The 27,359-nt window shown below is 55.0% G+C and overlaps 1 protein-coding gene across 1 annotated transcript in view; it reads right to left on the minus strand.

Moving 5' to 3' along the window:
• Positions 1 to 588: 588 nt before the first annotated feature.
• The window catches only part of RPRD1A (regulation of nuclear pre-mRNA domain containing 1A), a 123,269-nt gene continuing 96,498 nt past the window's right edge, over positions 589 to 27,359 (minus strand). The window contains exon 7 of the mRNA XM_068238464.1: positions 589 to 1,089. Coding sequence (XP_068094565.1) covers positions 940 to 1,089 — 150 coding nt within the window. The 3' untranslated portion in view covers positions 589 to 939. The remainder of the gene's footprint in view (positions 1,090 to 27,359) is intronic.

The following is a 27,359-nucleotide window of genomic DNA, read 5'->3' on the forward strand; positions in this document are numbered from 1 at the left end:
CTATGAGCGAGGGTGATGTCATCTCCTGCCACCGAACAAGCCACACCTACAGCTATGAACGAGCGTGATGTCATCTCCTGCCTCCCAACAAGCCACGCCTACAGCTATGAGCGAGGGTGATGTCATCTCCTGCCACCCAACAAGCCACGCCTACAGCTATGAGCGAGGGTGATGTCATCTCCTGCCACCCAACAAGCCACGCTAGCAGCTATGAGCGAGGATGATGTCATCTCCTGCCACCCAACAAGCCACGCCTACAGCTATGAATGAGTGTGATGCAATCTCCTGCCTCCCAACAAGCCACGCCTACAGCTATGAGCGAGGGTGATGTCATCTCCTGCCACCCAACAAGCCACGTCTACAGCTATGAACGAGGGTGATGTAATCTCCTGCCTCTTAACAAGCCACGCCTACAGCTATGAATGAGGGTGATGTCATCTCCTGCCTCCCAACAAGCCACGCCTACAGCTATGAATGAGAGTGATGTCATCTGATCTTTGCTCTCCTTGGGTAAGAGCTTCGGCTGGGGTTTTCTGTGATGCATTTGATATGCTCTGGGAAACACACTTACAAATATGAAATAACCGATGTAGCTAAGGAATACTTTTATTGAACATAGCCTAGAGTTTTCCTTTGAGTAATGATTGGTACACGTAATGCCGGGGCGTCAGGGAGTGACAGCATGCACCATCTTCTTTTAGGTAAATATCCACGCGTAATAAAATAGTCACAATAATTTATACAGAACAAACAAAACGACTATTTACAGTGTCCACTATTGTCCGATAATCACAGCATACGTCCTATGGAAATGGCTACGTCGAGTTCCTTTACAGTCTGTGGCCTCATGACACAAATGTGACAGCAACACAACATGGTTGGTTAGATTTTGAACGTTTGGTTGAAGCCGCACTTTACACGATGTAGAGAAGTAATACATTAGTCATCACCGTAGATGTCACCACCGTACGGTAAGTGGACTCGGCTTCCGGTGACGTTTGGAAGACGTGAGAGGTCAGGTAAATTCTGGATCCGCAGCCTCAGCTCTTTCCGTACTTGGGAGACTCTCGCCAGTTTACGCTTGTATTCCTGAAAGAGAAATGATGACATCATCAGTTGTCTTCCTGAAGGAGAGATGATGACATCATTAGTTATATTCCTGAAGGATAAATTATGACTTCATTAATTATATTCCTGTACAAGAGATGATGACATCATCAGTTCCAGATTCTGACCATGGAAAGGTAGACACTTGTCCACTTCTCACTTCCATGGAGAGGAGTGGAGGATGCGGGCAACTGTTCCTTATTGTAGAAAAGGGAGAAAGGAATGAAGAGCTGGAGCGATGGACGCATACATTTAAAAACGGCCACGGTAGACTTGGGCGCAGGATACAACCGGTATATGGCTTATCCTGCTTCTGCACAAGTCCGGGCCATGTTAATTACTATTCCCCCTCCAGGCCGCCATGGATAGTGGGGGAATTATATAATTTGGCTTCCAGCGATTGCTGGAGGACGAATTATTGTGTTTTTTTAAGCAACTTCGGCTCTGTCTTGTGACGGTCTACGGCCACGGTAGACTTGGGCGCAGGATACAACCGGTATATGGCTTATCCTGCTTCTGCACAAGTCCGGGCCATGTTAATTACTATTCCCCCTCCAGGCCGCCATGGATAGTGGGGGAATTATATAATTTGGCTTCCAGCGATTGCTGGAGGACGAATTATTGTGTTTTTTTAAGCAACTTCGGCTCTGTCTTGTGACGGTCCTGACGTTACTCACTGAGCGCTGTGTGATGTGATTCCTATGATAGTCTATGGTGGCGCCGGCTGCGCACAAATCTAGCAGCGCTGAAAAGCACTGCTCCGCTAAGGCCAGTGTCTCTCCTATCTGTAGGGGATATCCTCACACTTTTTGTGACACCTGAATCTGTGACAGTAAATCCTAACGCCTGCACCCTCACATATCTCTGCTGATCCAGAGGAAGACACAACACCAACCTGCACCCTCACATATCCCTGCTGATCCAGAGAAAGGCACGACACCAGCCTGCACCCTCACATATCCCTGCTGATCCAGAGGAAGGCACAACACCAGCCTGCACCCTCACATATCCCTGCTGATCCAGAGGAAGGCACAACACCAGTCTGCTCCCTCACATATCCCTGCTGATCCAGAGGAAGGCACAACACCAGCCTGCTCCCTCACATATCCCTGCTGATCCAGAGGAAGGCACAACACCAGCCTGCTCCCTCACATATCCCAGCTGATGCAGAAGAAGGCACAACACCAGCCTGCATCCTCACATATCTCGGCTGATCCAGAGGAAGGTACAACACCAGCCTGCACCCTCACATATCCCTGCTGATCCAGAGGAAGGCACAACACCAGCCTGCTCCCTCACATACCCCTGCTGATCCAGAGGAAGGCACAACACCAGCCTGCTCCCTCACATATCCCTGCTGATCCAGAGGAAGGAACAACACCAGCCTGCACCCTTACATATCCCTGCTGATCCAGAGGAAGGCACAACACCAGCCTGCACTCTCAAATATCCCTGCTGATCCAGAGGAAGGCACAACCCCAGCCTGCTCACTCACATATCCCTGCTGATCCAGATGAAGGCACAACACCAGCCTGCACCCTCACATATCCCTGCTGATCCAGAGGAAGGCACAACACCAGTCTGCACCCTCACATATCCCTGCTGATCCAGAGGAAGGCACAACACCAGCCTGCTCCCTCACATATCCCTGGTGATCCAGAGGAAGATACAACACCAGCCTGCACCCTCACATATCCCTGCTGATCCAGAGGAAGGCACAACACCAGCCTGCTCCCTCACATAACCCTGCTGATCCAGAGGAAGGCACAACACCAGCCTGCTCCCTCACATATCCCTGCTGATCCAGAGGAAGGTACAAAACCAGCCTGCCCCTTCACATATCCCTGCTGATCCAGAGGAAGGCACATCACCAGCCTGCTCCCTCACATATCCCTGCTGATGCAGAGGAAGGCACAACACCAGCTTGCACCCTCACATATCCCTGCTGATCCAGAGGAAGGCACAACACCAGCCTGCACCCTCACATATCCCTGCTGATGCAGAGGAAGGCACAACACCAGCTTGCACCCTCACATATCCCTGCTGATCCAGATGAAGGTACAACACCAGCCTGCTCCCTCACATATCCCTCCTGATCAAGAGAAATGTACAACACCAGCCTGCTCCCTCACATATCCCTGCTGATCCAGAGGAAGGTACAACACCAGCCTACACCCTCACATATCTCTGCTGATCCAGAGGAAGGTACAACACCAGTCTGCTCCCTCACATATCCCTGCTGATCCAGAGGAAGGCACAAAACCAGCCTGCTCCCTCACATATCCCTGCTGATCCAGAGGAAGCCACAACACCAGCCTGCACCCTCACATATCCCTGCTGATCCAGAGGAAGGTACAACACCAGCCTGCTCCCTCACATATCCCTGCTGATCCAGAGGAAGGCACAAAACCAGCCTGCTCCCTCACATATCCCTGCTGATCCAGAGGAAACCACAACACCAGCCTGCTCCCTCCCATATCCCTGCTGATCCAGAGGAAGTCACAACACCAGCCTGCTCCCTCACATATCCCTGCTGATCCAGAGGAAAGCACAACACCAGCCTGCTCCCTCACATATCCCTGCTGATCCAGAGGAAGGCACAACACCAGCCTGCTCCCTCACATATCCCTGCTGATCCAGAGGAAGGTACAACACCAGCCGGCACCCTCACATATCCCTGCTGATACAGAGGAAGGCACAACACCAGCCTGCTCCCTCACATATCCCTGCTGATCCAGAGGAAGGCACAACACCAGCCTGCTCCCTCACATATCCCTGCTGATTCAGAGGAAGGCACAACACCAGCCTGCTCCCTCACATATCCCTGCTGAACCAGAGGAAGGCACAACACCAGCCTGCTCCCTCACATATCTCTGCTGATCTAGAGGAAGGAACAACACCAGCCTGCTCCCTCACATATCCCTGCTGATCCAGAGGAAGGCACAACACCAGCCTGCACCCTCACATATCCCTGCTGATCCAGAGGAAGGCACAACACCAGCCTGCACCATCACATATCCCTGCTGATCCAGAGGAAGCCACAACACCAGCCTGCTCCCTCACATATCCCTGCTGATCCAGAGGAAGGCACAACACCAGCCTACTCCCTCACATATCCCTGCTGATCCAGAGGAAGCCACAACACCAGCCTGCTCCCTCATATATCCCTGCTGATCCAGAGGAAGGCACAACACCAGCCTGCTCCGGGATCACGTATCCCTGCTGATCCAGAGGAAGATACACCACCAGCCTGCACCCTCACATATCCCTGCTGATCCAGAGGAAGCCACAACACCAGCCTGCACCCTCACATATCCCTGCTGATCCAGAGGAGGGCACAACACCAGCCTGCTCCCCCCATATCCCTGCTGATCCAGAGGAAGTCACAACACCACCCTGCTCCCTCACATATCCCTGCTGATCCAGAGGAAGATACACCACCAGCCTGCAAACTCACATATCCCTGCTGATCCAGAGGAAGGCACAACACCAGCCTGCTCCCTCACATATCCCTGCTGATCCAGAGGAAGGCACAACACCAGCCTGCACCCTCACATATCACTGCTGATCCAGAGGAAGGCACAACACCAGCCTGCACCCTCACATATCCCTGCTGATCCAGAGGAAGGCACAACACCAGCCTGCACCCTCACATATCCCTGCTGATCCAGAGGAAGGCACAACACCAGCTTGCATCCTCACATATCCCTGCTGATGCAGAGGAAGGCACAACACCAGCTTGCACCCTCACATATCCCTGCTGATCCAGAGGAAGGCACAACACCAGCCTGCACCCTCACATATCCCTGCTGATCCAGAGGAAGGCACAACACCAGCCTGCTCCCTCACATATCCCTGCTGATCCATAGGAAGGCACAACACCAGCCTGCACCCTCACATATCCCTGTTGATCCAGAGGAAGGCACAACACCAGCCTGCTCCCTCACATATCCCTGGTGATCCAGAGGAAGATACAACACCAGCCTGCACCCTCACATATCCCTGCTGATCCAGAGGAAGGCACAACACCAGCCTGCTCCCTCACATAACCCTGCTGATCCAGAGGAAGGCACAACACCAGCCTGCTCCCTCACATATCCCTGCTGATCCAGAGGAAGGTACAAAACCAGCCTGCCCCCTCACATATCCCTGCTGATCCAGAGGAAGCCACATCACCAGCCTGCTCCCTCACATATCCCTGCTGATGCAGAGGAAGGCACAACACCAGCTTGCACCCTCACATATCCCTGCTGATCCAGAGGAAGGCACAACACCAGCCTGCACCCTCACATATCCCTGCTGATGCAGAGGAAGGCACAACACCAGCTTGCACCCTCACATATCCCTGCTGATCCAGATGAAGGTACAACACCAGCCTGCTCCCTCACATATCCCTCCTGATCAAGAGAAATGTACAACACCAGCCTGCTCCCTCACATATCCCTGCTGATCCAGAGGAAGGTACAACACCAGCCTACACCCTCACAAATCTCTGCTGATCCAGAGGAAGGTACAACACCAGCCTGCTCCCTCACATATCCCTGCAGATCCAGAGGAAGGCACAAAACCAGCCTGCTCCCTCACATATCCCTGCTGATCCAGAGGAAGCCACAACACCAGCCTGCACCCTCACATATCCCTGCTGATCCAGAGGAAGGTACAACACCAGCCTGCTCCCTCACATATCCCTGCTGATCCAGAGGAAGGCACAAAACCAGCCTGCTCCCTCACATATCCCTGCTGATCCAGAGGAAGCCACAACACCAGCCTGCTCCCTCCCATATCCCTGCTGATCCAGAGGAAGTCACAACACCAGCCTGCTCCCTCACATATCCCTGCTGATCCAGAGGAAAGCACAACACCAGCCTGCTCCCTCACATATCCCTGCTGATCCAGAGGAAGGCACAACACCAGCCTGCTCCCTCACATATCCCTGCTGATCCAGAGGAAGGTACAACACCAGCCGGCACCCTCACATATCCCTGCTGATACAGAGGAAGGCACAACACCAGCCTGCTCCCTCACATATCCCTGCTGATCCAGAGGAAGGCACAACACCAGCCTGCTCCCTCACATATCCCTGCTGATCCAGAGGAAGGCACAACACCAGCCTGCTCCCTCACATATCCCTGCTGAACCAGAGGAAGGCACAACACCAGCCTGCTCCCTCACATATCTCTGCTGATCTAGAGGAAGGAACAACACCAGCCTGCTCCCTCACATATCCCTGCTGATCCAGAGGAAGGCACAACACCAGCCTGCACCCTCACATATCCCTGCTGATCCAGAGGAAGCCACAACACCAGCCTGCACCCTCACATATCCCTGCTGATCCAGAGGAAGCCACAACACCAGCCTGCTCCCTCACATATCCCTGCTGATCCAGAGGAAGGCACAACACCAGCCTACTCCCTCACATATCCCTGCTGATCCAGAGGAAGCCACAACACCAGCCTGCTCCCTCATATATCCCTGCTGATCCAGAGGAAGGCACAACACCAGCCTGCTCCGGGATCACGTATCCCTGCTGATCCAGAGGAAGATACACCACCAGCCTGCACCCTCACATATCCCTGCTGATCCAGAGGAAGCCACAACACCAGCCTGCACCCTCACATATCCCTGCTGATCCAGAGGAGGGCACAACACCAGCCTGCTCCTCCCATATCCCTGCTGATCCAGAGGAAGTCACAACACCACCCTGCTCCCTCACATATCCCTGCTGATCCAGAGGAAGATACACCACCAGCCTGCACCCTCACATATCCCTGCTGATCCAGAGGAAGGCACAACACCAGCCTGCTCCCTCACATATCCCTGCTGATCCAGAGGAAGGCACAACACCAGCCTGCACCCTCACATATCACTGCTGATCCAGAGGAAGGCACAACACCAGCCTGCACCCTCACATATCCCTGCTGATCCAGAGGAAGGCACAACACCAGCCTGCACCCTCACATATCCCTGCTGATCCAGAGGAAGGCACAACACCAGCTTGCATCCTCACATATCCCTGCTGATGCAGAGGAAGGCACAACACCAGCTTGCACCCTCACATATCCCTGCTGATCCAGAGGAAGGCACAACACCAGCCTGCACCCTCACATATCCCTGCTGATCCAGAGGAAGGCACAACACCAGCCTGCTCCCTCACATATCCTTGCTGATCCAGAGGAAGGTACACCAGCCTGCTCCCTCACATATCCCTGCTGATCCAGAGGAAGGCACAACACCAGCCTGCACCTTCACATATCCCTGCTGATGCAGAGGAAGGCACAACACCAGCTTGCACACTCACATATCCCTGCTGATCCAGAGGAAGGCACAACACCAGCCTGCACCCTCACATATCCCTGCTGATCCAGAGGAAGGCACAACACCAGCCTGCTCCCTCACATATCCCTGCTGACCCAGAGGAAGGCACAACCACAGCCTGCACCCTCACATATCCCTGCTGACCCAGAGGAAGGCACAACACCAGCCTGCTCCCTCACATATCCCTGCTGATCCAGAGGAAGGCACAACACCAGCCTGCACCCTCACATATCCCTGCTGATCCAGAGGAAGGCACAACACCAGCCTGCTTCCTCACATATCAATGCTGATCCAGAGGAAGGCACAACACCAGCCTGCACCCTCACATATCCCTGCTGATCCAGAGGAAGGCACAACACCAGCCTGCACCCTCACATATCACTGCTGATCCAGAGGAAGGCACAACACCAGCCTGCACCCTCACATATCACTGCTGATCCAGAGAAAGGCACAACACCAGCCTGCTCCCTCACATATCCCAGCTGATGCAGAAGAAGGCACAACACCAGCCTGCATCCTCACATATCTCGGCTGATCCAGAGGAAGGTACAACACCAGCCTGCACCCTCACATATCCCTGCTGATCCAGAGGAAGGCACAACACCAGCCTGCTCCCTCACATACCCCTGCTGATCCAGAGGAAGGCACAACACCAGCCTGCTCCCTCACATATCCCTGCTGATCCAGAGGAAGGAACAACACCAGCCTGCACCCTTACATATCTCTGCTGATCCAGAGGAAGGCACAACACCAGCCTGCACTCTCAAATATCCCTGCTGATCCAGAGGAAGGCACAACCCCAGCCTGCTCACTCACATATCCCTGCTGATCCAGATGAAGGCACAACACCAGCCTGCACCCTCACATATCCCTGCTGATCCAGAGGAAGGCACAACACCAGTCTGCACCCTCACATATCCCTGGTGATCCAGAGGAAGGCACAACACCAGCCTGCTCCCTCACATATCCCTGGTGATCCAGAGGAAGATACAACACCAGCCTGCACCCTCACATATCCCTGCTGATCCAGAGGAAGGCACAACACCAGCCTGCTCCCTCACATATCCCTGGTGATCCAGAGGAAGATACAACACCAGCCTGCACCCTCACATATCCCTGCTGATCCAGAGGAAGGCACAACACCAGCCTGCTCCCTCACATAACCCTGCTGATCCAGAAGAAGGCACAACACCAGCCTGCTCCCTCACATATCCCTGCTGATCCAGAGGAAGGTACAAAACCAGCCTGCCCCCTCACATATCCCTGCTGATCCAGAGGAAGGCACATCACCAGCCTGCTCCCTCACATATCCCTGCTGATGCAGAGGAAGGCACAACACCAGCTTGCACCCTCACATATCCCTGCTGATCCAGAGGAAGGCACAACACCAGCCTGCACCCTCACATATCCCTGCTGATGCAGAGGAAGGCACAACACCAGCTTGCACCCTCACATATCCCTGCTGATCCAGATGAAGGTACAACACCAGCCTGCTCCCTCACATATCCCTCCTGATCAAGAGAAATGTACAACACCAGCCTGCTCCCTCACATATCCCTGCTGATCCAGAGGAAGGTACAACATCAGCCTACACCCTCACATATCTCTGCTGATCCAGAGGAAGGTACAACACCAGCCTGCTCCCTCACATATCCCTACTGATCCAGAGGAAGGCACAAAACCAGCCTGCTCCCTCACATATCCCTGCTGATCCAGAGGAAGCCACAACACCAGCCTGCACCCTCACATATCCCTGCTGATCCAGAGGAAGGTACAACACCAGCCTGCTCCCTCACATATCCCTGCTGATCCAGAGGAAGGCACAAAACCAGCCTGCTCCCTCACATATCCCTGCTGATCCAGAGGAAGCCACAACACCAGCCTGCTCCCTCCCATATCCCTGCTGATCCAGAGGAAGTCACAACACCAGCCTGCTCCCTCACATATCCCTGCTGATCCAGAGGAAAGCACAACACCAGCCTGCTCCCTCACATATCCTTGCTGATCCAGAGGAAGGCACAACACCAGCCTGCTCCCTCACATATCCCTACTGATCCAGAGGAAGGCACAACACCAGCCTGCTCCCTCACATATCCCTGCTGATCCAGAGGAAGGTACAACACCAGCCGGCACCCTCACATATCCCTGCTGATACAGAGGAAGGCACAACACCAGCCTGCACCCTCACATATCCCTGCTGATCCAGAGGAAGCCACAACACCAGCCTGCACCCTCACATATCACTGCTGATCCAGAGGAAGGCACAACACCAGCCTGCACCCTCACATATCACTGCTGATTCAGAGAAAGGCACAACACCAGCCTGCTCCCTCACATATCCCAGCTGATGCAGAAGAAGGCACAACACCAGCCTGCATCCTCACATATCTCGGCTGATCCAGAGGAAGGTACAACACCAGCCTGCACCCTCACATATCCCTGCTGATCCAGAGGAAGGCACAACACCAGCCTGCTCCCTCACATACCCCTGCTGATCCAGAGGAAGGCACAACACCAGCCTGCTCCCTCACATATCCCTGCTGATCCAGAGGAAGGAACAACACCAGCCTGCACCCTTACATATCTCTGCTGATCCAGAGGAAGGCACAACACCAGCCTGCACTCTCAAATATCCCTGCTGATCCAGAGGAAGGCACAACCCCAGCCTGCTCACTCACATATCCCTGCTGATCCAGATGAAGGCACAACACCAGCCTGCACCCTCACATATCCCTGCTGATCCAGAGGAAGGCACAACACCAGTCTGCACCCTCACATATCCCTGCTGATCCAGAGGAAGGCACAACACCAGCCTGCTCCCTCACATATCCCTGGTGATCCAGAGGAAGATACAACACCAGCCTGCACCCTCACATATCCCTGCTGATCCAGAGGAAGGCACAACACCAGCCTGCTCCCTCACATATCCCTGGTGATCCAGAGGAAGATACAACACCAGCCTGCACCCTCACATATCCCTGCTGATCCAGAGGAAGGCACAACACCAGCCTGCTCCCTCACATAACCCTGCTGATCCAGAAGAAGGCACAACACCAGCCTGCTCCCTCACATATCCCTGCTGATCCAGAGGAAGGTACAAAACCAGCCTGCCCCCTCACATATCCCTGCTGATCCAGAGGAAGGCACATCACCAGCCTGCTCCCTCACATATCCCTGCTGATGCAGAGGAAGGCACAACACCAGCTTGCACCCTCACATATCCCTGCTGATCCAGAGGAAGGCACAACACCAGCCTGCACCCTCACATATCCCTGCTGATGCAGAGGAAGGCACAACACCAGCTTGCACCCTCACATATCCCTGCTGATCCAGATGAAGGTACAACACCAGCCTGCTCCCTCACATATCCCTCCTGATCAAGAGAAATGTACAACACCAGCCTGCTCCCTCACATATCCCTGCTGATCCAGAGGAAGGTACAACATCAGCCTACACCCTCACATATCTCTGCTGATCCAGAGGAAGGTACAACACCAGCCTGCTCCCTCACATATCCCTGCTGATCCAGAGGAAGGCACAAAACCAGCCTGCTCCCTCACATATCCCTGCTGATCCAGAGGAAGCCACAACACCAGCCTGCACCCTCACATATCCCTGCTGATCCAGAGGAAGGTACAACACCAGCCTGCTCCCTCACATATCCCTGCTGATCCAGAGGAAGGCACAAAACCAGCCTGCTCCCTCACATATCCCTGCTGATCCAGAGGAAGTCACAACACCAGCCTGCTCCCTCACATATCCCTGCTGATCCAGAGGAAAGCACAACACCAGCCTGCTCCCTCACATATCCTTGCTGATCCAGAGGAAGGCACAACACCAGCCTGCTCCCTCACATATCCCTACTGATCCAGAGGAAGGCACAACACCAGCCTGCTCCCTCACATATCCCTGCTGATCCAGAGGAAGGTACAACACCAGCCGGCACCCTCACATATCCCTGCTGATACAGAGGAAGGCACAACACCAGCCTGCACCCTCACATATCCCTGCTGATCCAGAGGAAGCCACAACACCAGCCTGCACCCTCACATATCCCTGCTGATCCAGAGGAAGCCACAACACCAGCCTGCTCCCTCACATATCCCTGCTGATCCAGAGGAAGGCACAACACCAGCCTGCTCCCTCACATATCCCTGCTGATCCAGAGGAAGCCACAACACCAGCCTGCTCCCTCATATATCCCTGCTGATCCAGAGGAAGGCACAACACCAGCCTGCTCCGGGATCACGTATCCCTGCTGATCCAGAGGAAGGTACAACACCAGCCGCCACCCTCACATATCCCTGCTGATACAGAAGAAGGCACAACACCAGCCTGCACCCTCACATATCCCTGCTGATCCAGAGGAAGCCACAACACCAGCCTGCACCCTCACATATCCCTGCTGATCCAGAGGAAGCCACAACACCAGCCTGCTCCCTCACATATCCCTGCTGATCCAGAGGAAGGCACAACACCAGCCTGCTCCCTCACATATCCCTGCTGATCCAGAGGAAGGCACAACACCAGCCTGCTCCCTCACATATCCCTGCTGATCCAGAGGAAGGCACAACACCAGCCTGCACCCTCACATATCCCTGCTGATCCAGAGGAAGGCACAACACCAGCCTGCTCCCTCACATATCCCTGCTGATCCAGAGGAAGGCACAACACCAGCCTGCTCCCTCACATATCCCTGCTGATCCAGAGGAAGGCACAACACCAGCCTGCTCCCTCACATATCCCTGCTGATCCAGAGGAAGTCACAACACCACCCTGCTCCCTCACATATCCCTGCTGATCCAGAGGAAGATACACCACCAGCCTGCACCCTCACATATCCCTGCTGATCCAGAGGAAGGCACAACACCAGCCTGCTCCCTCACATATCCCTGCTGATCCAGAGGAAGGCACAACACCAGCCTGCACCCTCAAATATCACTGCTGATCCAGAGGAAGGCACAACACCAGCCTGCACCCTCACATATCACTGCTGATCCAGAGGAAGGCACAACACCAGCCTGCACCCTCACATATCACTGCTGATCCAGAGGAAGGCACAACACCAGCCTGCACCCTCACATATCCCTGCTGATCCATAGGAAGGCACAACACCAGCCTGCACCCTCACATATCCCTGCTGATCCAGAGGAAGGCACAACACCAGCTTGCATCCTCACATATCCCTGCTGATGCAGAGGAAGGCACAACACCAGCTTGCACCCTCACATATCCCTGCTGATCCAGAGGAAGGCACAACACCAGCCTGCACCCTCACATATCCCTGCTGATCCAGAGGAAGGCACAACACCAGCCTGCTCCCTCACATATCCCTGCTGATCCAGAGGAAGGCACAACACCAGCCTGCACCTTCACATATCCCTGCTGATGCAGAGGAAGGCACAACACCAGCTTGCACACTCACATATCCCTGCTGATCCAGAGGAAGGCACAACACCAGCCTGCACCCTCACATATCCCTGCTGATCCAGAGGAAGGCACAACACCAGCCTGCTCCCTCACATATCCCTGCTGATCCAGAGGAAGGCACAACACCAGCCTGCTCCCTCACATATCCCTGCTGATCCAGAGGAAGTCACAACACCACCCTGCTCCCTCACATATCCCTGCTGATCCAGAGGAAGGCACAACACCAGCCTGCACCCTCACATATCCCTGCTGATCCAGAGGAAGGCACAACCACAGCCTGCACCCTCACATATCCCTGCTGACCCAGAGGAAGGCACAACACCAGCCTGCACCCTCAAATATCACTGCTGATCAGGAGGAAGGCACAACACCAGCCTGCACCCTCACATATCCCTGCTGATGCAGAGGAAGGCACAACACCAGCCTGCACCCTCACATATCCCTGCTGATCCAGAGGAAGGCACAACACCAGCCTGCACCTTCACATATCCCTGCTGATGCAGAGGAAGGCACAACACCAGCCTGCACCCTCACATATCGATGCTGATCCAGAGGAAGGCACAACACCAGCTTGCACACTCACATATCCCTGCAGATCAAGAGGAAGGCACAACACCAGCCTGCACCTTTACATATCCCTGCTGATCCAGAGGAAGGCACAACACCAGCTTGCACACTCACATATCCCTGCAGATAAAGAGGAAGGCACAACACCAGCCTGCACCTTTACATATCCCGGCTGATCCAGAGGAAGGCACAACACCAGCCTGCTCCCTCACATATCCCTGCTGATCCAGAGGAAGGCACAACAGCAGCCTGCTCCCTCACATACCCCTGCTGATACAGAGGAAGGTACAACACCAGCCTGTACCTTCACATATCCCTGCTGATCCAGAGGAAGGCACAACACCAGCCTGCTCCCTCACATACCCCTGCTGATCCAGAGGAAGGCACAACACCAGCCTGCACCCTCACATATCCCTGCTGATCCAGAGGAAGGCACAGCACCAGCTTGCTCCCTCACATATCCCTGCTGATCCAGAGGAAGGCACAACACCAGCCTGCACCCTCACATATCCCTGCTGATGCAGAGGAAGGCACAACACCAGCCTGCACCCTCACATATCCCTGCTGATCCAGAGGAAGGCACAATACCAGCCTTAACTCTCACATATCCCTGCTGATCCAGAGGAAGGTACAACACCAGCCTGCACCCTCACATATCCCTGCTGATCCAGAGGAAGGCACAACACCAGCCTTCTCAATCACATATCCCTGCTGATCCAGAGGAAGGCACAACACCAGCCTGCTCTCTCACATATCCCTGCTGATCCAGAGGAAGGCACAACACCAGCCTGCACCCTCACATATCCCTGCTAATCCAGAGGAAGGCACAACACCAGCCTGCACCCTCACATATCCCTGCTGATCCAGAGGAGGGCACAACACCAGCCTGCTCCTCCCATATCCCTGCTGATCCAGAGGAAGTCACAACACCAGCCTGCTCCCTCACATATCCCTGCTGATCCAGAGGAAGATACACCACCAGCCTGCACCCTCACATATCCCTGCTGATCCAGAGGAAGGCACAACACCAGCCTGCTCCCTCACATATCCCTGCTGATCCAGAGGAAGGCACAACACCAGCCTGCACCCTCACATATCACTGCTGATCCAGGGGAAGGCACAACACCAGCCTGCACCCTCACATATCACTGCTGATCCAGAGGAAGGCACAACACCAGCCTGCACCCTCACATATCCCTGCTGATCCAGAGGAAGGCACAACACCAGCCTGCTCCCTCACATATCCCTGCTGATCCAGAGGAAGGCACAACACCAGCTTGCACCCTCACATATCCCTGCTGATGCAGAGGAAGGCACAACACCAGCTTGCACCCTCACATATCCCTGCTGATCCAGAGGAAGGCACAACACCAGCCTGCACCCTTTACATATGCCTGCTGATACAGAGGAAGGTACAATACCAGCCTGTACCCTCACATATCCCTGCTGATCCAGAGGAAGGCACAACAACAGCCTGCTCCCTCACATATCCCTGCTGATGCAGAGGAAGGCACAACACCAGCCTTCTCAATCACATATCCCTGCTGATCCAGAGGAAGGCACAACACCAGCCTGCACCCTCACATATCCCTGCTGATCCAGAGGAAGGCACAACACCAGCCTGCTCTCTCACATATCCCTGCTGATCCAGAGGAAGGCACAACACCAGCCTGCACCCTCACATATCCCTGCTGATCCAGAGGAAGGCACAACACCAGCCTGCTCCCTCACATATCCCTGCTGATCCAGAGGAAGGCACAACACCAGCCTGCACCCTCACATATCCCTGCTGATCCAGAGGAAGGCACAACACCAGCCTGCTCCCTCACATATCCCTGCTGATCCAGAGGAAGGCACAACACCAGCCTGCTCCCTCACATATCCCTGCTGATCCAGAGGAAGGCACAACACTAGCCTCCACCCCCACATATCCCTGCTGATCCAGAGGAAGGCACAACACCAGCCTGCTCCCTCACATATCCCTGCTGATCCAGAGGAAGGTACAACACCAGCCTGCACCCTCACATATTCCTGCTGATCCAGAGGAAGCCACAACACCAGCCTGCTCCCTCACATATCCCTGCTGATCCAGAGGAAGGTACAACACCAGCCTGCTCCCTCACATATCCCTGCTGATCCAGAGGAAGGTACAACACTAGCCTCCACCCCCACATATCCCTGCTGATCCAGAGGAAGGCACATCACCAGCCTGCTCCCTCACATATCCCTGCTGATCCAGAGGAAGGTACAACACCAGCCTGCTCCCTCACATATCCCTGCTGATCCAGAGGAAGGCACAACACCAGCCTGCTCCCTCACATATCCCTGCTGATCCAGAGGAAGGTACAACACCAGCCGGCACCCTCACATATCCCTGCTGATACAGAGGAAGGCACAACACCAGCCTGCTCCCTCACATATCCCTGCTGATCCAGAGGAAGGCACAACACCAGCCTGCTCCCTCACATATCCCTGCTGATCCAGAGGAAGGCACAACACCAGCCTGCTCCCTCACATATCCCTGCTGAACCAGAGGAAGGCACAACACCAGCCTGCTCCCTCACATATCTCTGCTGATCTAGAGGAAGGAACAACACCAGCCTGCTCCCTCACATATCCCTGCTGATCCAGAGGAAGGCACAACACCAGCCTGCACCCTCACATATCCCTGCTGATCCAGAGGAAGCCACAACACCAGCCTGCACCCTCACATATCCCTGCTGATCCAGAGGAAGCCACAACACCAGCCTGCTCCCTCACATATCCCTGCTGATCCAGAGGAAGGCACAACACCAGCCTACTCCCTCACATATCCCTGCTGATCCAGAGGAAGCCACAACACCAGCCTGCTCCCTCATATATCCCTGCTGATCCAGAGGAAGGCACAACACCAGCCTGCTCCGGGATCACGTATCCCTGCTGATCCAGAGGAAGATACACCACCAGCCTGCACCCTCACATATCCCTGCTGATCCAGAGGAAGCCACAACACCAGCCTGCACCCTCACATATCCCTGCTGATCCAGAGGAGGGCACAACACCAGCCTGCTCCTCCCATATCCCTGCTGATCCAGAGGAAGTCACAACACCACCCTGCTCCCTCACATATCCCTGCTGATCCAGAGGAAGATACACCACCAGCCTGCACCCTCACATATCCCTGCTGATCCAGAGGAAGGCACAACACCAGCCTGCTCCCTCACATATCCCTGCTGATCCAGAGGAAGGCACAACACCAGCCTGCACCCTCACATATCACTGCTGATCCAGAGGAAGGCACAACACCAGCCTGCACCCTCACATATCCCTGCTGATCCAGAGGAAGGCACAACACCAGCCTGCACCCTCACATATCCCTGCTGATCCAGAGGAAGGCACAACACCAGCTTGCATCCTCACATATCCCTGCTGATGCAGAGGAAGGCAGAACACCAGCTTGCACCCTCACATATCCCTGCTGATCCAGAGGAAGGCACAACACCAGCCTGCACCCTCACATATCCCTGCTGATCCAGAGGAAGGCACAACACCAGCCTGCTCCCTCACATATCCTTGCTGATCCAGAGGAAGGTACACCAGCCTGCTCCCTCACATATCCCTGCTGATCCAGAGGAAGGCACAACACCAGCCTGCACCTTCACATATCCCTGCTGATGCAGAGGAAGGCACAACACCAGCTTGCACACTCACATATCCCTGCTGATCCAGAGGAAGGCACAACACCAGCCTGCACCCTCACATATCCCTGCTGATCCAGAGGAAGGCACAACACCAGCCTGCTCCCTCACATATCCCTGCTGACCCAGAGGAAGGCACAACCACAGCCTGCACCCTCACATATCCCTGCTGACCCAGAGGAAGGCACAACACCAGCCTGCTCCCTCACATATCCCTGCTGATCCAGAGGAAGGCACAACACCAGCCTGCACCCTCACATATCCCTGCTGATCCAGAGGAAGGCACAACACCAGCCTGCTTCCTCACATATCAATGCTGATCCAGAGGAAGGCACAACACCAGCCTGCACCCTCACATATCCCTGCTGATCCAGAGGAAGGCACAACACCAGCCTGCACCCTCACATATCACTGCTGATCCAGAGGAAGGCACAACACCAGCCTGCACCCTCACATATCACTGCTGATCCAGAGAAAGGCACAACACCAGCCTGCTCCCTCACATATCCCAGCTGATGCAGAAGAAGGCACAACACCAGCCTGCATCCTCACATATCTCGGCTGATCCAGAGGAAGGTACAACACCAGCCTGCACCCTCACATATCCCTGCTGATCCAGAGGAAGGCACAACACCAGCCTGCTCCCTCACATACCCCTGCTGATCCAGAGGAAGGCACAACACCAGCCTGCTCCCTCACATATCCCTGCTGATCCAGAGGAAGGAACAACACCAGCCTGCACCCTTACATATCTCTGCTGATCCAGAGGAAGGCACAACACCAGCCTGCACTCTCAAATATCCCTGCTGATCCAGAGGAAGGCACAACCCCAGCCTGCTCACTCACATATCCCTGCTGATCCAGATGAAGGCACAACACCAGCCTGCACCCTCACATATCCCTGCTGATCCAGAGGAAGGCACAACACCAGTCTGCACCCTCACATATCCCTGCTGATCCAGAGGAAGGCACAACACCAGCCTGCTCCCTCACATATCCCTGGTGATCCAGAGGAAGATACAACACCAGCCTGCACCCTCACATATCCCTGCTGATCCAGAGGAAGGCACAACACCAGCCTGCTCCCTCACATATCCCTGGTGATCCAGAGGAAGATACAACACCAGCCTGCACCCTCACATATCCCTGCTGATCCAGAGGAAGGCACAACACCAGCCTGCTCCCTCACATAACCCTGCTGATCCAGAAGAAGGCACAACACCAGCCTGCTCCCTCACATATCCCTGCTGATCCAGAGGAAGGTACAAAACCAGCCTGCCCCCTCACATATCCCTGCTGATCCAGAGGAAGGCACATCACCAGCCTGCTCCCTCACATATCCCTGCTGATGCAGAGGAAGGCACAACACCAGCTTGCACCCTCACATATCCCTGCTGATCCAGAGGAAGGCACAACACCAGCCTGCACCCTCACATATCCCTGCTGATGCAGAGGAAGGCACAACACCAGCTTGCACCCTCACATATCCCTGCTGATCCAGATGAAGGTACAACACCAGCCTGCTCCCTCACATATCCCTCCTGATCAAGAGAAATGTACAACACCAGCCTGCTCCCTCACATATCCCTGCTGATCCAGAGGAAGGTACAACATCAGCCTACACCCTCACATATCTCTGCTGATCCAGAGGAAGGTACAACACCAGCCTGCTCCCTCACATATCCCTGCTGATCCAGAGGAAGGCACAAAACCAGCCTGCTCCCTCACATATCCCTGCTGATCCAGAGGAAGCCACAACACCAGCCTGCACCCTCACATATCCCTGCTGATCCAGAGGAAGGTACAACACCAGCCTGCTCCCTCACATATCCCTGCTGATCCAGAGGAAGGCACAAAACCAGCCTGCTCCCTCACATATCCCTGCTGATCCAGAGGAAGCCACAACACCAGCCTGCTCCCTCACATATCCCTGCTGATCCAGAGGAAAGCACAACACCAGCCTGCTCCCTCACATATCCTTGCTGATCCAGAGGAAGGCACAACACCAGCCTGCTCCCTCACATATCCCTACTGATCCAGAGGAAGGCACAACACCAGCCTGCTCCCTCACATATCCCTGCTGATCCAGAGGAAGGTACAACACCAGCCGGCACCCTCACATATCCCTGCTGATACAGAGGAAGGCACAACACCAGCCTGCACCCTCACATATCCCTGCTGATCCAGAGGAAGCCACAACACCAGCCTGCACCCTCACATATCACTGCTGATCCAGAGGAAGGCACAACACCAGCCTGCACCCTCACATATCACTGCTGATTCAGAGAAAGGCACAACACCAGCCTGCTCCCTCACATATCCCAGCTGATGCAGAAGAAGGCACAACACCAGCCTGCATCCTCACATATCTCGGCTGATCCAGAGGAAGGTACAACACCAGCCTGCACCCTCACATATCCCTGCTGATTCAGAGAAAGGCACAACACCAGCCTGCTCCCTCACATATCCCAGCTGATGCAGAAGAAGGCACAACACCAGCCTGCATCCTCACATATCTCGGCTGATCCAGAGGAAGGTACAACACCAGCCTGCACCCTCACATATCCCTGCTGATCCAGAGGAAGGCACAACACCAGCCTGCTCCCTCACATACCCCTGCTGATCCAGAGGAAGGCACAACACCAGCCTGCTCCCTCACATATCCCTGCTGATCCAGAGGAAGGAACAACACCAGCCTGCACCCTTACATATCTCTGCTGATCCAGAGGAAGGCACAACACCAGCCTGCACTCTCAAATATCCCTGCTGATCCAGAGGAAGGCACAACCCCAGCCTGCTCACTCACATATCCCTGCTGATCCAGATGAAGGCACAACACCAGCCTGCACCCTCACATATCCCTGCTGATCCAGAGGAAGGCACAACACCAGTCTGCACCCTCACATATCCCTGCTGATCCAGAGGAAGGCACAACACCAGCCTGCTCCCTCACATATCCCTGGTGATCCAGAGGAAGATACAACACCAGCCTGCACCCTCACATATCCCTGCTGATCCAGAGGAAGGCACAACACCAGCCTGCTCCCTCACATATCCCTGGTGATCCAGAGGAAGATACAACACCAGCCTGCACCCTCACATATCCCTGCTGATCCAGAGGAAGGCACAACACCAGCCTGCTCCCTCACATAACCCTGCTGATCCAGAAGAAGGCACAACACCAGCCTGCTCCCTCACATATCCCTGCTGATCCAGAGGAAGGTACAAAACCAGCCTGCCCCCTCACATATCCCTGCTGATCCAGAGGAAGGCACATCACCAGCCTGCTCCCTCACATATCCCTGCTGATGCAGAGGAAGGCACAACACCAGCTTGCACCCTCACATATCCCTGCTGATCCAGAGGAAGGCACAACACCAGCCTGCACCCTCACATATCCCTGCTGATCCAGATGAAGGTACAACACCAGCCTGCTCCCTCACATATCCCTCCTGATCAAGAGAAATGTACAACACCAGCCTGCTCCCTCACATATCCCTGCTGATCCAGAGGAAGGTACAACACCAGCCTGCTCCCTCACATATCCCTGCTGATCCAGAGGAAGGCACAAAACCAGCCTGCTCCCTCACATATCCCTGCTGATCCAGAGGAAGCCACAACACCAGCCTGCACCCTCACATATCCCTGCTGATCCAGAGGAAGGTACAACACCAGCCTGCTCCCTCACATATCCCTGCTGATCCAGAGGAAGGCACAAAACCAGCCTGCTCCCTCACATATCCCTGCTGATCCAGAGGAAGTCACAACACCAGCCTGCTCCCTCACATATCCCTGCTGATCCAGAGGAAAGCACAACACCAGCCTGCTCCCTCACATATCCTTGCTGATCCAGAGGAAGGCACAACACCAGCCTGCTCCCTCACATATCCCTACTGATCCAGAGGAAGGCAGAACACCAGCCTGCTCCCTCACATATCCCTGCTGATCCAGAGGAAGGTACAACACCAGCCGGCACCCTCACATATCCCTGCTGATACAGAGGAAGGCACAACACCAGCCTGCACCCTCACATATCCCTGCTGATCCAGAGGAAGCCACAACACCAGCCTGCACCCTCACATATCCCTGCTGATCCAGAGGAAGCCACAACACCAGCCTGCTCCCTCACATATCCCTGCTGATCCAGAGGAAGGCACAACACCAGCCTGCTCCCTCACATATCCCTGCTGATCCAGAGGAAGCCACAACACCAGCCTGCTCCCTCATATATCCCTGCTGATCCAGAGGAAGGCACAACACCAGCCTGCTCCGGGATCACGTATCCCTGCTGATCCAGAGGAAGGTACAACACCAGCCGCCACCCTCACATATCCCTGCTGATACAGAGGAAGGCACAACACCAGCCTGCACCCTCACATATCCCTGCTGATCCAGAGGAAGCCACAACACCAGCCTGCACCCTCACATATCCCTGCTGATCCAGAGGAAGCCACAACACCAGCCTGCTCCCTCACATATCCCTGCTGATCCAGAGGAAGGCACAACACCAGCCTGCTCCCTCACATATCCCTGCTGATCCAGAGGAAGGCACAACACCAGCCTGCTCCCTCACATATCCCTGCTGATCCAGAGGAAGGCACAACACCAGCCTGCACCCTCACATATCCCTGCTGATCCAGAGGAAGGCACAACACCAGCCTGCTCCCTCACATATCCCTGCTGATCCAGAGGAAGGCACAACACCAGCCTGCTCCCTCACATATCCCTGCTGATCCAGAGGAAGGCACAACACCAGCCTGCTCCCTCACATATCCCTGCTGATCCAGAGGAAGTCACAACACCACCCTGCTCCCTCACATATCCCTGCTGATCCAGAGGAAGATACACCACCAGCCTGCACCCTCACATATCCCTGCTGATCCAGAGGAAGGCACAACACCAGCCTGCTCCCTCACATATCCCTGCTGATCCAGAGGAAGGCACAACACCAGCCTGCACCCTCAAATATCACTGCTGATCCAGAGGAAGGCACAACACCAGCCTGCACCCTCACATATCACTGCTGATCCAGAGGAAGGCACAACACCAGCCTGCACCCTCACATATCACTGCTGATCCAGAGGAAGGCACAACACCAGCCTGCACCCTCACATATCCCTGCTGATCCAGAGGAAGGCACAACACCAGCCTGCACCCTCACATATCCCTGCTGATCCATAGGAAGGCACAACACCAGCCTGCACCCTCACATATCCCTGCTGATCCAGAGGAAGGCACAACACCAGCTTGCATCCTCACATATCCCTGCTGATGCAGAGGAAGGCACAACACCAGCTTGCACCCTCACATATCCCTGCTGATCCAGGGGAAGGCACAACACCAGCCTGCACCCTCACATATCCCTGCTGATCCAGAGGAAGGCACAACACCAGCCTGCTCCCTCACATATCCCTGCTGATCCAGAGGAAGGCACAACACCAGCCTGCACCTTCACATATCCCTGCTGATGCAGAGGAAGGCACAACACCAGCTTGCACACTCACATATCCCTGCTGATCCAGAGGAAGGCACAACACCAGCCTGCACCCTCACATATCCCTGCTGATCCAGAGGAAGGCACAACACCAGCCTGCTCCCTCACATATCCCTGCTGACCCAGAGGAAGGCACAACCACAGCCTGCACCCTCACATATCCCTGCTGACCCAGAGGAAGGCACAACACCAGCCTGCACCCTCACATATCCCTGCTGATCCAGAGGAAGGCACAACACCAGCCTGCTTCCTCACATATCAATGCTGATCCAGAGGAAGGCACAACACCAGCCTGCACCCTCACATATCCCTGCTGATCAGGAGGAAGGCACAACACCAGCCTGCACCCTCACATATCCCTGCTGATGCAGAGGAAGGCACAACACCAGCCTGCACCCTCACATATCCCTGCTGATCCAGAGGAAGGCACAACACCAGCCTGCACCTTCACATATCCCTGCTGATGCAGAGGAAGGCACAACACCAGCCTGCACCCTCACATATCGATGCTGATCCAGAGGAAGGCACAACACCAGCTTGCACACTCACATATCCCTGCAGATCAAGAGGAAGGCACAACACCAGCCTGCACCTTTACATATCCCTGCTGATCCAGAGGAAGGCACAACACCAGCTTGCACACTCACATATCCCTGCAGATAAAGAGGAAGGCACAACACCAGCCTGCACCTTTACATATCCCGGCTGATCCAGAGGAAGGCACAACACCAGCCTGCTCCCTCACATATCCCTGCTGATCCAGAGGAAGGCACAACAGCAGCCTGCTCCCTCACATACCCCTGCTGATACAGAGGAAGGTACAACACCAGCCTGTACCTTCACATATCCCTGCTGATCCAGAGGAAGGCACAACACCAGCCTGCTCCCTCACATACCCCTGCTGATCCAGAGGAAGGCACAACACCAGCCTGCACCCTCACATATCCCTGCTGATCCAGAGGAAGGCACAGCACCAGCTTGCTCCCTCACATATCCCTGCTGATCCAGAGGAAGGCACAACACCAGCCTGCACCCTCACATATCCCTGCTGATGCAGAGGAAGGCACAACACCAGCCTGCACCCTCACATATCCCTGCTGATCCAGAGGAAGGCACAATACCAGCCTTAACTCTCACATATCCCTGCTGATCCAGAGGAAGGTACAACACCAGCCTGCACCCTCACATATCCCTGCTGATCCAGAGGAAGGCACAACACCAGCCTTCTCAATCACATATCCCTGCTGATCCAGAGGAAGGCACAACACCAGCCTGCTCTCTCACATATCCCTGCTGATCCAGAGGAAGGCACAACACCAGCCTGCACCCTCACATATCCCTGCTAATCCAGAGGAAGGCACAACACCAGCCTGCACCCTCACATATCCCTGCTGATCCAGAGGAGGGCACAACACCAGCCTGCTCCTCCCATATCCCTGCTGATCCAGAGGAAGTCACAACACCAGCCTGCTCCCTCACATATCCCTGCTGATCCAGAGGAAGATACACCACCAGCCTGCACCCTCACATATCCCTGCTGATCCAGAGGAAGGCACAACACCAGCCTGCTCCCTCACATATCCCTGCTGATCCAGAGGAAGGCACAACACCAGCCTGCACCCTCACATATCACTGCTGATCCAGGGGAAGGCACAACACCAGCCTGCACCCTCACATATCACTGCTGATCCAGAGGAAGGCACAACACCAGCCTGCACCCTCACATATCCCTGCTGATCCAGAGGAAGGCACAACACCAGCCTGCTCCCTCACATATCCCTGCTGATCCAGAGGAAGGCACAACACCAGCTTGCACCCTCACATATCCCTGCTGATGCAGAGGAAGGCACAACACCAGCTTGCACCCTCACATATCCCTGCTGATCCAGAGGAAGGCACAACACCAGCCTGCACCCTTTACATATGCCTGCTGATACAGAGGAAGGTACAATACCAGCCTGTACCCTCACATATCCCTGCTGATCCAGAGGAAGGCACAACAACAGCCTGCTCCCTCACATATCCCTGCTGATGCAGAGGAAGGCACAACACCAGCCTTCTCAATCACATATCCCTGCTGATCCAGAGGAAGGCACAACACCAGCCTGCACCCTCACATATCCCTGCTGATCCAGAGGAAGGCACAACACCAGCCTGCTCTCTCACATATCCCTGCTGATCCAGAGGAAGGCACAACACCAGCCTGCACCCTCACATATCCCTGCTGATCCAGAGGAAGGCACAACACCAGCCTGCTCCCTCACATATCCCTGCTGATCCAGAGGAAGGCACAACACCAGCCTGCACCCTCACATATCCCTGCTGATCCAGAGGAAGGCACAACACCAGCCTGCTCCCTCACATATCCCTGCTGATCCAGAGGAAGGCACAACACCAGCCTGCTCCCTCACATATCCCTGCTGATCCAGAGGAAGGCACAACACTAGCCTCCACCCCCACATATCCCTGCTGATCCAGAGGAAGGCACAACACCAGCCTGCTCCCTCACATATCCCTGCTGATCCAGAGGAAGGTACAACACCAGCCTGCACCCTCACATATTCCTGCTGATCCAGAGGAAGCCACAACACCAGCCTGCTCCCTCACATATCCCTGCTGATCCAGAGGAAGGTACAACACCAGCCTGCTCCCTCACATATCCCTGCTGATCCAGAGGAAGGTACAACACTAGCCTCCACCCCCACATATCCCTGCTGATCCAGAGGAAGGCACATCACCAGCCTGCTCCCTCACATATCCCTGCTGATCCAGAGGAAGGTACAACACCAGCCTGCTCCCTCACATATCCCTGCTGATCCAGAGGAAGGCACAACACCAGCCTGCTCCCTCACATATCCCTGCTGATCCAGAGGAAGGCACAACACTAGCCTCCACCCCCACATATCCCTGCTGATCCAGAGGAAGGCACAACACCAGCCTGCTCCCTCACATAACCCTGCTGATCCAGAGGAAGGCACAACACCAGTATGCTCCCTCACATATCCCTGCTGATCCAGAGGAAGGCACAACACCAGCCTGCACCCTCACATATCACTGCTGATCCAGAGGAAGGCACAACACCAGCCTGCACCCTCACATATCACTGCTGATCCAGAGGAAGGCACAACACCAGCCTGCTCCCTCACATATCCCTGCTGATCCAGAGGAAGGTACAACACCAGCCTGCTCCCTCACATATCCCTGCAGATCCAGAGGAAGGCACAACACCAGCCTGCACCTTTACATATCCCTGCTGATCCAGAGGAAGGCACAGCACCAGCCTGCACCCTTTACATTTGCCTGCTGATCCAGAGGAAGGTACAACACCAGCCTGTACCCTCACATATCCCTGCTGATCCAGAGGAAGGCACAACACCAGCCTGCTCCCTCACATATCCCTGCTGATGCAGAGGAAGGCACAAAACCAGCCTGCTCCCTCACATATCCCTGCTGATCCAGAGGAAGACACAACACCAACCTGCACCCTCGCATATCCCTGCTGATCCAGAGGAAGGCACAATACCAGCCTGAACCCTCACATATCCCTGCTGATCCAGAGGAAGGTACAACACCAGCCTGCACCCTCACATATCCCTGCTGATCCAGAGGAAGGTACAACACCCGCCTGCACCCTCACATACCCCTGCTGGTCCAGAGGAAGGCACAACACCAGCCTGCTCCCTCACATATCCCTGCTGATCCAGAGGAAGGCACAACACCAGCCTGCTCCCTCACATATCCCTGCTGATCCAGAGGAAGGCACAACACCAGCCTGCACCCTCACATATCCCTGCTGATCCAGAGGAAGGCACAACACCAGCCTGCACCCTCACATATCTCTGCTGATCCAAAGGAAGGTACAACACCAGCCTGCACCCTCACATATCCCTGCTGATCCAGAGGAAGGCACAACACCAGCCTGCTCCCTCACATATCCCTGCTGATCCAGAGGAAGGCACAACACCAGCCTGCTCCCTCACATATCCCTGCTGATCCAGAGAAGGGCACAACACCAGCCTTCTCAATCACATATCCCTGCTGATCCAGAGGAAGGCACAACACCAGCCTGCTCTCTCACATATCCCTGCTGATGCAGAGGAAGGCACAACACCAGCCTGCACCCTCACATATCCCTGCTGATCCAGAGGAAGGCACAACACCAGCCTGCTCTCTCACATATCCCTGCTGATGCAGAGGAAGGCACAACACCAGCCTGCACCCTCACATATCCCTGCTGATCCAGAGGAAGGCACAACACCAGCCCGCTCCCTCACATATCCCTGCTGATCCAGAGGAAGGCACAACACCAGCCTGCTCCCTCACATATCCCTGCTGATCCAGAGGAGGGCACAACACCAGCCTGCACCCTCACATATCCCTGCTGATCCAGAGGAAGGCACAACACCAGCCTGCACCCTCACATATCCCTGCTGATCCAGAGGAAGGTACAACATCAGCCTGCACCCTTACATATACCTGCTGATCCAGAGGAAGGCACAACACCAGCCTGCTCCCTCACATATCCCTGCTGATCCAGAGGAAGCCACAACACCAGCCTGCTCCCTCACATATCCCTGCTGATCCAGAGGAAGGCACAACACCAGCCTGCACCCTCACATATCCCTGCTGATTCAGAGGAAGGTACAACACCAGCCTGCTCCCTCACATATCCCTGCTGATCCAGAGGAAGGCACAACACCAGCCTGCTCCCTCACATATCCCTGCTGATCCAGAGGAAGGCACAACACCAGCCTGCACCCTCACATATC

This window comes from Hyperolius riggenbachi, chromosome 5 (assembly GCF_040937935.1).
Source record: "Hyperolius riggenbachi isolate aHypRig1 chromosome 5, aHypRig1.pri, whole genome shotgun sequence".
NCBI lineage: Eukaryota > Metazoa > Chordata > Amphibia > Anura > Hyperoliidae > Hyperolius > Hyperolius riggenbachi.